At 35.8% G+C, this 13,565-nt stretch overlaps 1 protein-coding gene across 1 annotated transcript; it reads left to right on the top strand.

The window, feature by feature from the left end:
- The first annotated feature begins 7,677 nt into the window (after nucleotides 1-7,677).
- On the top strand, nucleotides 7,678-10,801 carry LOC147566212 (wall-associated receptor kinase 2-like). Its single transcript, XM_086652700.1, has 3 exons — nucleotides 7,678-8,621; nucleotides 9,122-9,268; nucleotides 9,352-10,801. The coding sequence occupies exons 1-3, from the start codon at nucleotides 7,721-7,723 to the stop codon at nucleotides 10,425-10,427; spliced, it is 2,124 nt and encodes a 707-aa protein (XP_086508826.1). The 5' UTR covers nucleotides 7,678-7,720; the 3' UTR covers nucleotides 10,428-10,801.
- The last annotated feature ends 2,764 nt before the right edge of the window (nucleotides 10,802-13,565 follow it).

The following is a 13,565-nucleotide window of genomic DNA, read 5'->3' as shown; positions in this document are numbered from 1 at the left end:
TATATACATCTCCTTCTAACCTTATATGATATCTCGAACTCAATGTTTTAAGAAGTCACTCCATGGAGATAACAAACACATTAATAAACATCTTGTTGCACTTGACTTCTAAATGTGTCATATAACGATAGGTCTTGCGTTTAGGTACTAAATGTAGTCTGGGAACAAGAATGACCACTTGCTTTTAGTGATTGAACGAACCCCTATAAATTTGATGCCTAAACCAAGTGGTTTGAAAAACTAAAGACAAAATCATCCAAGCATCATCGGCTACCATTTTGGCATAACACATGTCGCTAGCTAACTATTGCGATGAATTGAGTTAGGATTAAATTATAGAAATTATATTATGTATGAATGCTTGATTGAAGGGAAAGATTTTTAGTTTCTTCATAGAATCAATAGGATGAGCGCAGGGTCATAAGGTAAGCTTTGAGTTTGCTGATAATACAGGGGGCCTCATTTTTTCCCTTCGCTTCGGGCCACTAAAAAGTCAGGGCCGGCCCTGCATATGATGATATGCAAATTCGGTACAGATCACTTTGTTGATAAATATAGAAAAACAAATCACATCACTAACCAACCACATGATTTTCGTCGTCACTTTCTCGACTAGGGAAGGGATGATTTACAGTTGATTGCTAGTAAAATTAGGGTTAATTTCCAAAACCCCCATCTTTCAAGTGATCAAATCTATCAAAGCTTAATTGCTAGTAAAATTTTTGACAATTGTAAAAGAGGCCAACTCAAGAAAAATTATAAGCATCTATTTTGAGAACACCATCAATTAGAAATGAAGTTTTTGGTGATTCTAAGTTTTTATTAATTAGAAATTGTAGGAGAGTCCTTGAAGTAGAAAGTTTTAGTTGGTACGAGTAAAATTTGAGAATATTGTAAAAGAGATGAATTCTCGAAAAAGAATTTGTAAGCACCTATTTTGAGAACAACATCAATCAAAGATGAAGTTTTTTTGGCCAATATCAGTTTCCAATAATTAGAAGTTGTCGTTCCTTGAAGTACAAAGTTGCCCTTAGTGCAGCAAGCTATGTCCCTTTTATGTCGTGCTTACAGAACTAGTAGTGATCTATGGGCACTGGTTATATAAAACAAAGTGTAAGAAAATATAAAACAAAGTGTAGAGGCTGGAAGTGCCGTTAGAAGAGTGGTGCCTATATATTTTGTTTGTAACCACACAAAGATTACATTACGTAAGATTCTGTTAATGCTAAAAAAATTCTTAACTAACTCTTCCTCTCCATATAAATGTAGAAAAACTATTGTAATTACCATCAAGTTAACGAATTGAATCTCATTTTTCTCCTAGCTCACTATTCTAACATTATTCCTAGTTAATCAATTAACCAGCCTACTAGGTTGTAATTTTACATCAATCAATCGAGAGAGAGAAAAAGAAAAGTAATAAATAACTAAGTAAATTTACAAATGTATAAAATTACCAATATACGCAAACTTGTATATAATCTAATAGTTTATTGACCTAACTATCATGTGTATATATTACAAAGTTGTAGTTGAAGAGTGGAGAATTGGTGTTGATAACATATAAACTGGCATAGACGGTGGAGGAAAAGGTATAATAGTTTTCTTGTTCATATAGCACAGACTCATCTTGTTTCAGAAGAAAGGTATCAAGACCCAACTCAATATACAAACTGCAGCAGCTGTAAAAGCAATAGCACTTTGTCTAAAATGTCTTGCAAACTTCGGAAAATCTTGACGGAGAATAATGGTTAAAACAGCTGCGGTAAAGGCAAAATTGATAGCCAACACAAAAGCATGAAATATAGAAGAAGATTGATTGTTGAATATTACTGTCGGAATTCGATTTCCATTTATCTCTTTATAAGGTAGTTGAACAAGGACCATAGCAGTGATAAACGATAAACTAAATATCAATTCCTCCATCCGAAGTGTCATCCTGTATAGGTAGGAGCTCGGGACCAGCACATGCATAAACTGATAATTACGGTAGAAATTTTATTACTAAGTCCGGCTCTAAAATTTTGTCAATTAATAGGTCCATATTCTTATACCCCCACCCATGTATATAAATAGAAGCAGAGGCGGCAAAACCAGATAGAAATGAATACTTAGTAGATATCTATGAACTTGTCAGTCAAGGAATAAGGGTTCTTTCAACAAAAAAAAAAAAAAAAGTCAAGGAATAAGGGTTTCTTGGCGTACAAGAAAACTGAACCAAAGGAAACTTATAACCCTAAGTAAAGGAAAAGGCGGTGATACAACCCCAATGAACCCATATTTTATAGGAATCTGAGGTGGTTGTTAATTTTTGTTGAAAATTAATTGAGGCCTCTGTTTAGTGGTGCTTCTAAACAATATACGGGTGCACAGAAAAGAGAACAAGGCCGCCTTAGGCTGTCCCACTCTTGATTAATCAATAATGATAAGGGGTCATCCGTGTGTCTTCACAGCCCAAGCATTTTTTAGGCCCTGAGTAAAGTCAAGAATGGGGCCCATGTATGTATAAATAAAAAATGAACATAAAATACCTAGTGCTCCTTTCAAGAGGGGACCAAACATTTGACCTATACAACATACATCAAATTCTTATCACTGAGGTGTATTACAAAACTTGTCAATATTGTTGTTTGAGTTCTATATATTTAAACTGCACCAGCCCATAAACTATAGAGAAGATGCCCTTGGATAGGTTTGGGCCAGAGGGGATAGAAATAATTTCGGATATCTATGATTGGAGGAATTGGGAGTGTTGATAGAAATGGAAATATCTATTAGTTCAAAAAGGTCCATTTATAGACCTGTCAATATAGAAAGGTCTTACAGATAAGACAAATAGGTAACTTTTTGTCAGAATTGTACGCCTGACAATTGTCAAACAGACAAAAACATGATACGATTTGGGTTGTGTACCCAAAAAATGTTGATAGAGCGTTATACTTTTGTTATAAATTGTTTAAGAAATAATTGTTAAAAAATCAGTTAGTAAATGTTGGTTATGGAGACTAGAGACATCTTAGTGAAAGGCTTTGAGAACATGAACTTAGTAATAACCACATAGCTAACATGGTCACTTGTGTTGGCTTATGGTGTCCCCTAGTGTTTTAAGAGGAATCTCAGACATATAATGTCTAACACTAGTATCTCCAGGATTTCAGGCATAAGCTAAAGATAAACTAAGGGGTTTAGAGATTTACCTGAATAGCTAATTTCAACGGACTCGATTGATTGCTTTGGTTTAAAGATCAAGAACTCCAATTGTAGCTCCTCTACTTGAGACACCCGAGTAATCGACTTGATCTCCCGCCTTTCAAGTTAGCTAGAACTCCCCTGTAGTTAGATGAAGAACTCCTTCTTCTTTAGACTAGATAGATAGCTCGAAACTATTCTCTCTCTGCTTTATGTTGTAGAGGCGGAAATCTCTCTAAGAATTTTCAACACTTACTTATGTTCTAAAGAGACCCTTAAATAGCATCTCAAGAGTCAGAATCCCTTTCGGATATGGATTCCTTAATGACCACGTAAACAGATATCTAAATCTCATTAAGATTAAGATTCCTAGATGAGTAAATCATTTGGGAAACCCTAATAGGTTGGCCGACCAGATTTGCCCCTTATTAGATTGGGACTAGTCGGCCTTTATAGTATGGGCGGTCATGCCTTGGCCGACCCTTCCTTGGTCGGGACTTTTGCCCGACCCATTACCCTTTTGTTTCGGGTTTTTGCTATCTTTCCTCATGACCTTTTGGACGTATTTCTGGATCTAATTCACGATTATATGTCTCATTCCTCTAGTCATATCTTCCGATCAAATCGACACTCTTTCGTGTAACCCGATGTAGGATCCGGACGAAGTTAGTCGTGAATCAGTCAATGATTCGACTTTCGTAGTTGATTTCTAGCTAAACATTACAATCCCTACATCCAAACTTTCATGGTCCTCTTCACCAATCGTCTTATTTGGCAAATTGCTCGCATTTTCACTGTGGTCGAAGGACATCTCCTTCAGTCTCCTACTTGTACTTAGAACGAGTGCAATGCTCAATTCCCATGTCACTTTGTATCCCATCTGATACGTCATCCCTTTTCTGACTTTCTTGATCCCGAGTGCCACTGTCAGTCTAAATGATTAACGTTTAATCCATTTGAGCATGGCTATGCATTTTCCAGTTGTTACTCATCAAGTGGCTCGGAGATATTGATTCTAATTCAATTACGAGGACATAGTGCATTCTTGCACTCCCACTTAGCTTCATGTCTATCATGTATTTTCCAGTGTCCGCCTTTATAACATCCTTTTATGGCGCGGTGTATAACGAAATCAAAGTCAGACATTCCTTATATAAGATGAGTGGAGCACTCATATTTTGAGGAATCTCTCCAATCTTGTCAATGAGAGTTTTTGATACAAATGAGTTGATACAATCAGTATCTTCAAATGAGTTGACAATGAAATCCGACATCATTATATTAGTAATGTTATTCAAATGAGTTGATACAATAACTGTCCTTTAAAGTTAGAAGTGCAATCCTTAAAAAAGTTAGAGAAGTCAAATATTTTTCTGTTATTTTTTACTGCACTCCTAATATTAATCACCCAGAACAAATGACTTTGGTTTTGAGGTGTGTCCATAAATCTAATAGCTTGTTGAAAATAAAAGAATATTTTGTGTAGTTTTTATTGTTAATAATACATTTCAATCTGGACTCCTCGAAGAGTTAAAATCAACGTTAAAAAATTTTGATCTTGAGAATGATGATGTATGAGGTCAAGGCTTTGACAATGGATCGAATATGAAAGTGTGCAAACAAAGTGTACAAAAGAATTTTCGATATTAATCCGCGAGCATTAATTCTACGATGCATGTCATAGTCCGAACTGAACTATATGTGATATAGCCAAGCAATGAAAAATCGACATATTTCGTCAAAATTGCCGAAATATGTCGGCTTTCCAGATTAGGGAAACGAAACATCACTTACATAAATTCCATACATATTTCGGTTGAAATCATTGGAAATTTCGAGTTATTGTAGTTAGATTTGAAAAAGTTCTGTCTATCTACAGAAACTCTAACTTAAAGAACCCAAAAGCAAGCATAGTTACCTTCATCGCTATCTTCTTCATTTTTTCTATTTATTTCTTCATTATTTCATCTCAAATCTTTAATAGGTCTCTTAATTTCTTCTTGAAATCTCTTCATTTTGGCAAGAAAACCTAGAGAGAGAAAGAGATGAAGGAGGAGGGTCGACTGAAATGAAATCGATGCTGGGTTTCTGGTTATTAGGGTTTCGTAAGGGTTATTAATGATCACCCCCTAGAAATTAGTTTTTGTTAAGCTAACACCCTGTTGTGACTATGAATTTCCAAATTAACCTTAACATTAACAAATTAGTCCTATTATTAACCCCTACGGTAATATTATTGTTTTTTGGGTGTTATTTATGATAAATAATTCAATTTAGACCCCCAATCTAATTATTTTATTACAGATTAGTCCTCAAATTAATGAATCTTATCACAAAGTCTATCAATTTTTTTCATTTTTGCCCCTACATCATATCTTTATAACAATTGTTTTTTGTAGGTCTTATTTTCAATAAATAATTCAGTTGCAACGTGTTTCTATCATTTCCCTAGATTGTTAAACTTCCACACTGACCGGAATATTTCCACGAAACGTTTCCACTTTTGAACCGGCCGAAATTTGCACCGAAACTGAAATTTCATTCCTTGGATATAGCTAATCATCATGGTGACGCTAAAGATTGATTTGGTGTAATGCAACGAATTTTTTCTTTGGTTGCAAATTCTGCAAGACGTTGACAAACTCTAAAAGATAATCTGAAAGCAGTCGCTCCAAAACCATTGCGACTACACGTAGGGAGAGTCGTGTTGATAGTGTTAAGGACCTCTAAAAATTAGAAAAGTTTTACTTCAAGTAGCGAAAAGTGACAATGACCCAAAAACAAAAAGTGGAGCAAAATAAATAGCAACATTTGAGTTTGATAATTTTGAATTTTGACTCGGTCTTACCATTCGATACCAACTATTAGTAACAGTTAACAAGGTAACAATTACATACTGATGTTGCTATAAGATTAATGGAGATTTGTTGTTTGGACCACGTTTCCTATAATATTTACTTATTGTTTGGACTCCCTTTTCCAGTATGAGACTCCCTTTTTCGAAATAAAGATTAAATATAATAATTCTAAAATACGTTGGACTATTTTTCCCTTCTTCTTCATGGTGTTATCACCCAACTCCATTATGAACTTCAACAAGCTCGAATGGAATTTGAATTTATTACTACCGAGCACCTCCTCGTCCTAAATTACAGTTACCACCACCACTAGAAACCAACCCACCCCATCACTAGAAACCACCCCACCACCACCACGTTATTAATTTCAACAAGCTCAAATGGAATTTGAATTTATTAACCACCACCACTGGAAAACCACCCCACCACCTGGAACTTGAAATTATAGTACCTAGAAGAAGAAAGAATCAAATTATATTGAAGAATCAAGCTCGAATGGAATTTGAATTTATTATTATCTAACACTTCCTCTTCCTAAATTACAGTTAACCACCACCACCGGAAACCACCCGACCACTGGAAAACAACCCGACCACCGAAAAACCACCCACCTCCTCAAATTTAAAATTATAGTATCCATAAGAAGAAAGAATCGATTTTGATCAAACTATATTGAAGATGCTGACAGAATTTCACTTCAGTCATCTATGAACATGACGATCAAAATTTCAGTGTGGATACAACAAACTTATAAACTAGGGGTCCAAACTGCAATAGTGATTATGTAAAGGTAAAGTGAAAAAAGATTTAGTATAACTTTGATGACTGTCAAAAGAGAGTCTAAAGTGCAATACTGAGAAAAGAGAGTCTAAACAACAAGTCATTTACAGACAAGGGGATCCAAATAACAAATCTCCTAATTAATGAAAGGTCTGACTGTTTATCTGGAAATGTATACCGAAACTGGATTTGAATAGATCATGGTTGATGTCAAGAAAATTACTATTAAACTGCAAGTTGACCAAGTTTTCTCTGGGATGCGTGAAATTGTCAAGACTGGTGATGGATCATCACTACTAGTTCCGCAATCAAGTGACGAAAATTGATAGAGTGGCGTAAATATAATGGAGTGGCATAAATTGAATCCAATATATTTAAGTTCAACATTGTTATCTCGTGAACTTCACCAGCCTTTTTTTATTTAGTAACACAATTATTTTTCTTCTTTGAAAGTGAATAATACAATTAGTTTTGTTTCTTTCCTAAAAAAAAATTAGTTTTGTTTCCAGATTGGTTTAATGAAGTTGATGGTGCTAAGGTATTGAAGTAACCAACTAGAGAAACAGAATAGAAAATCCAGAATTACTGTGTTGTCATAGCCTTTCTCTTTCGAAAAAGGTTGAATTAATCAAATTAGTGTTCTTCATTTGTCCCACACCCCACAACAAAGACTAATGTTGTTTCGCCACGACCCGAGCAAGACACATCACAAGATAAGTCTTCTCAACATTAATTAATACACCAAATTACTTAATAACAATAATATAATTCACCGATTAGACTAATTCAAATTGACCAACCCAAATCAAATTGCTATTTAACTCTAATGTTACCCACAAAAAATAGTCACCTCACTAAGAATCGCTCTCCAGTTAGCTACTTATTACTGCAAAATGTTTCCACAACTAATCTTAATCCACCTCTCATGTTTGTTAGGTTTAACAACATCGGCTACATTCGACCAGGCTAAACCCGATTGCGAAGCCAAATGTGGGAATGTTGACATTCCCTATCCGTTTGGTATAGCAGTGGATGGAGTTGACAAAGGATGTTCCATTGCTGGATTTGGGCAAGGTTATAACATAAACTGTAATACAACTTATAACCCTCACAAACCCTTCCTTAATAACCTTGAAATCATGAGTATATCAGACAGTGAAATTCACGTAAAAAGCAGACTAGCTTCCGGATGCAACAATCAGTCTAGTGGGTCAAAGAAGAATCAGGATTATCGTGTTGATTTGGGGCACACGAACTTTACATTTTCAGATACCAAAAACAAGTTCTTTTCGCTGGGTTGCAACGCGCTCGGGACCATTGTCATGTATAGACAAGCGGGTGGGTATTATTTCCTCCTTTGTTCCGCAGGATGTGGCCCTCCTATGGTATTTGAAGAAGGAGAGTCTTGTCCTCTTAGCAGTGGGTGTTGCTCTGACACCATCGGAAAGGGTGTATATAAGTTTGCAGCATGGGCCGAACACTTTGAGAACCCTACAAATAAGTCTTCTTATTCTTCTCTTTCTTGTGGTCATTCATTCATGGCTGAGCAAGCAAGATACACATTCAGTGCTACAGATCTTAACAATACAAAATTCAGAAGGAAACATAAAGACATACCACTAGTGTTGGAATGGGCGATAGGGAATAAAAGTTGTGAAGACGCGAAGAAAGACCCGGCTACTTACGCATGCAAGGATAAAAGCTTCTGTAATAGGTCTAGTAACATTCTTGGATACCGTTGCTTTTGTGAAAAAGGTTACGAAGGTAACCCTTATGTTAGTCCAGGATGCCAAGGTACGAGCAATATATACATTCATTTCGTAAATCAGCTATCATCGTAGATATTTACGAAGGCGAAGAACAATAGATGACTTCATAACTACTAATTTTCAGTCTTTATAACATATCAATCTGTTTCAGAATACTAAAAATTGTAGTCAAACTTTGAATCCCTTAATTTGTGACTTGGTGGCTCACTTTTTATACACTCGACGTTTCAACACCGAGTCATTTACAACCTACTTTCCTACCATATAATAAAACACATCTCTATCAAAAAATAATCATTTTCTCACTTCTTTGACATATCAAATCATCAAAATTTCTGTTGTTGTATTTTTAAAATTGTCCTGAATTTACCTATAAGTACTAAACATTGATTAATTTAACGTAATTTATTTCTTATTAATGTAGTTCGCATAGCTAGTATGTTATATCATAATACCCTTTAGAATTTAAACTACTTCATTTTTTGTTATACTATTGTGAACTCAAAATCTAATGTTTTATAACAGATAAAGATGAATGTAAGGATCCCGGTCATAATCCTTGTGCTCGAGGTAGGTGCATAAATACCATTGGAAGCTATACTTGTAAATGTCCAAGGGGAACTCATGATAATGGGAAAACTTGCAGAATCCGAACAATATATATCGTTCTTGGTACCATTTCTTAACTTATTATTGCATCAATATATCTGGTTTGCTTCATGTTTCACTTTATTGAAAAACTATTGTATATGCAGGTACTGTGTTATCACTCTTGCTATTAAGTGGTATATGTTATTGGTTATTCTTGAGTATAAAGAATGTAAGACGAAACAAACGAAAACAAAAGCTCTTCAGAGATAATGGTGGTTTGCTACTAAAGCAACAACTAGCTTCATATGATACTGGGGTAGAGTCTGCTAAGATTTTTACTGCAAATGAACTAGAATTGGCGACTAATAATTATCACAAGGATCAAATCATCGGTGAAGGAGGTTATGGTACCGTTTACAAGGGAATTTTATCTGATAATCACATTGTTGCAATTAAGAAGTCCAAAGTAATGGATCAGAGTCAAATCGAACAATTCATAAATGAAGTTGTCATTGTTATACAAATTAACCATCGTAACGTGGTGAAGCTCTTGGGATGTTGTTTAGAAACTAAAGTTCCCTTGCTTGTTTACGAATATGTTTCGAATGGGACCTTGCACCAACATATTCATTCTAATGGTAACGAGATGTCGTCAATTTCTTGGCAAAGTCGCTTGAAGATTGCTACAGAAACCGCAGGAGCACTTGCATATTTACATTCTGCAGCTTCTATACCTGTTATTCATAGAGATATCAAGTCTAGCAACATATTATTAGACAATGAATATAATGCAAAAGTATCAGATTTTGGAGCATCAAGGTTGATTCCCTTAGAAAAATCTCATTTTACAACACTAGTCCAAGGAACGTTAGGCTATCTGGATCCTGAGTACTTTCACTCCAATCTACTGACAGTTAAGAGCGACGTGTACAGTTTCGGTGTAGTTCTTGTGGAACTCTTAACGGGAAAAAAACCCTTTTCTTTCGACAGATCTGAAGGACAAAGAAATCTTTCGACATACTTCATTTCATTGTTAGAGAAAGAAGATTTGATTCAAATCCTTGAGGCTCAAGTTGTGAATGTAGGCAACAAAGATCAAGTCCTTTCAGTAGCAGAACTTGCAAGGAGATGTCTTCAATTGAAAGGTGAAGAAAGACCCACCATGAAAGAGGTAGCAACAGAACTAGAAGGTTTGATAGGGAGGGAGACAATCATGCATGAGGTGAATAACAAAGCATGACCAGGATATAGACATACCATCTAAGCCAATAGATGGTCTTGTCAACAGTCTTTTATTATGTACTATGCAGTTTGAATAATATGCCTGGGATGTTTCGTAATTGATATGGTTGATAGCTTATCGACATGAAGTGCAAGTTTTATCTTAGAGTTAAAAGCAATTGGTAGTCCTTTGTGTAAAAGTTTGGTATGTGCAAGTAACTAATAATGTTCTTATGTTTTTGTTGGCCTCCAAAACAGAGAAAAAGAAAGAGAGTGAGTGAGGGGAATTAGGGAGGGACAACTAATCATATTGAGTGTGCCTAGATGAATTTGTGGAGTTTTAAATTGTTGTGAAATATAAAAGTAATAAGACAAGAATATGAGATTATAAGGTAGTAGACTTTCTTCTTTAACATTGAAGCAAACTTTTCTTCAATATGGTGTATTCAATCTCCGTTTCTTTGGGGCATAAGAAAGAAAAGTCTCTGAGACATAAAGACTTAGTCACTCAAGATTGACTTAGGTGACACATTTATCTTTTAGCCGAAAACTTCATTTGATTGCACATATTTCCCTCTAATCTTCATCTTCTCATCATCTTCACAACTTCCGATCACCTCCACCATTTCCGACCACCGACCACCTCACTGCCTCTCTCCCTTCATGTTTTCAGCGTGTTTTCTATCTCAAGTTAGAGGAAAAGAAGGGTCAATCTTTCGGAACAAAGACCCCCTCTCTATTTTGATTTCTTTACAGTTCATTGAACAGAAGAGAGAGGGAGAGAGAAATCATTGAAAGAATTTTCAAAGTGATGTCCACTCCAGCAAGGAATAGATTAATGAGGGATTTCAAGAAGGGTTTGGAGAGGTTACAGCATGATCCACCTACTGGTATTAGTGGTGTCCAAAGAAGAACAATATCGCCCACCGAAAAGCTGTGATTTTTTAATACCCATCATTTATCTTCAACTTTCATTGATTTCTGTTATTTCTTAACAATTAATTTGTTTTGATTTTTGGGTTTGAGTTGATTTTGGAGACCTAATAATACCCCTTGGTGGGGGAGGTACAGGGATTTGATTTCCTTTATCTTAAAGTGTTGTCTTTTATCTGTTTAAATGATTGGAAGAAGGAACCCTAAGTTCCTTTTATAGGGTTTTGATGTTAAAGATTTCGGAATCAGAGTCGATTTTGGTTCGACCCGACTTGTTAAACACAGAAATCAAGTGCTTCATTGCATTCATCTTGTCGAGCTCTTCAATTTAGAGCTAAGGGTCACCCAAATCCGATTCCAGATTAACGAGAAATTCAAGTTCAAAGATTGGACAATGATTGATTAAGTTATGGACTAAAACGTCAAAGATGACAAGTTAGATTGGGGACCATCTGGACGAAGTGAGCACGTCTAGATCTCGGCGGCTCGCGTTCAATCCACACGTTAGAAGGAGATCTAACAGCCGTGCTCTGATATCTTCAAGATTTCCTGAGGACGATGTGAAGAGCGTTGGATCAGAATGGATCGAACGACCAGCGTCACGTTTGATTCGGGATAGGAGTGGGATTTCGTTAGATCTCAATCTAACGGCCAAATGTCTCAGCTATTGGACTATATTGGGCGGGGTCTAAGGGTAGGCGTTCCAAATTGCCACCGACTCCAATGTGGACAGTTATTTCAAGTTGAGTCCGCCATTTCAAAGGGATGTCCATTAACCCCAAAAAACACTTGTACATATTCCTCTTCTCTTCTAAAATTAGTATGCTGTTATGTGTCTGAAATGTAATTCTGATTTTAGAAATATTGCAATGTGTCTGTAATTCTGAAGTGAGAAACACTGAGTGAAGTTATAACATTCAAGTGTGTAGAAGATCCATTCGCATCAGTCTAAGAGCCCATAATATTTTTGAAGGTTCGTCGGCTTTCAAAATACAAAAGTATCATCTTAAATTCTGAAAGGGTAATCGTTGCACCCCGAAGACATAACTGTTTGTACTGTTACGGAAAGAGAATTTATTCACACCTCGACTTCATAAATTTTTCTTAGACTTCATTCATTTTGTCTATCTCGATTAATCGGAAAGAAGAATTATTGATAATTCAATATTCGCTTATGGTCTATCTCTCATAACTTAGAGAAATGGGAGTTCCTACTTCAACCCAGACTATCTTAATTGAGACAAAACAAAGATAAAGTTACATAAAGTTATAACCAAAGAAACAACAAAAGACTAATGAGTTCAAAGAGAGAACTAGAGGACAAAGGGTTGGGGAGCCAGTGTGAGAGAGAAAACGACAGAGAGAAAGATGTGAGAAAATGAAGATTAAAGAGCAAAAGGCAAAGAGTCTTCTGACACAATGACAACGGCCCATAAAAAATGTCTTTATGTGAGAGGTTTCAGCTTTTATACTCGAAGTCACATTCACCCCAATTCACATATAAATGTTACAAAGTAATGCTAAGAAAACGGAAGGGGCTGTGGTGGTAAACTGGTAATCATCCACCTATAGTATTTAATTTAGGACACTCAATTGGATGTGACCACATTAAGAATTGTGTTTTCAACACTTCACCTAGAAACCTAAGGGTCCGTTTGATACGTGGGAAAACGGGGCTGGGAAATTCGATTTCACAGGAAAACCAATTTTCTGTTGTTTGGTTGGGCTATAAGGATGTGAAAACTGATTTCTCCCGTGAAAAAAAAGTGGGAAAAATGGCTTCAAGTTTTTACCACAAAAAAGGTGGTAAAATGGTTTTCTCACCTTACCAAAAAAAGCGCTCTCTCTCCTCCTGTGTTTATCTTTCTCTCTCTCTGCATATCTCTGTTTGTGAGTCGAGTGAAATCCTAATAAGGGATTGATGAAGGATAATGGAAGAATCAAACCCTAATTCAAGAGTCATGCAAGAATGAACCCCTAATTAGGTTCAATTGATGACGAATCCAGCCCCTAAATTGAACAATAAAACCATTTAATTGATCGATAAAACTCTTATTTTCAGAAGATCTTCTTTGTCATCTGATTGCAGAAGATTCGGTTCAAGTACCCAAACCAAATTGGAAATTGTTGAAAGATAAAAACACGTTAAGAAATCGAATATCACGCATTCTTCGATATCGAATTCCGGTTGGATCTCAGTTGAATTAGATCAGAATTTAACATC

The sequence above is a fragment of the Eschscholzia californica genome, unplaced genomic scaffold (genome assembly GCF_041429995.1).
Source record: "Eschscholzia californica isolate CP2 unplaced genomic scaffold, dmEscCali1.0.p SCAF_1, whole genome shotgun sequence".
NCBI classification, from domain to species: Eukaryota; Viridiplantae; Streptophyta; class Magnoliopsida; order Ranunculales; family Papaveraceae; genus Eschscholzia; species Eschscholzia californica.
Note: the sequence above shows the minus strand (reverse complement) of the source record. Positions and strands in the feature narration are given on the sequence as shown.

Bases quoted from the DNA above. Each gene is read 5' to 3' on its own strand.
- LOC147566212 (XM_086652700.1), top strand. From the start codon at position 7,721: ATGTTTCCACAACTAATCTTAATCCACCTCTCATGTTTGTTAGGTTTA. The intron at 8,622-9,121 runs GTACGAGCAATA...GTTTTATAACAG, and splicing joins TGTTAGTCCAGGATGCCAAG to ATAAAGATGAATGTAAGGAT. The intron at 9,269-9,351 runs GTACCATTTCTT...TTGTATATGCAG, and splicing joins AACAATATATATCGTTCTTG to GTACTGTGTTATCACTCTTG.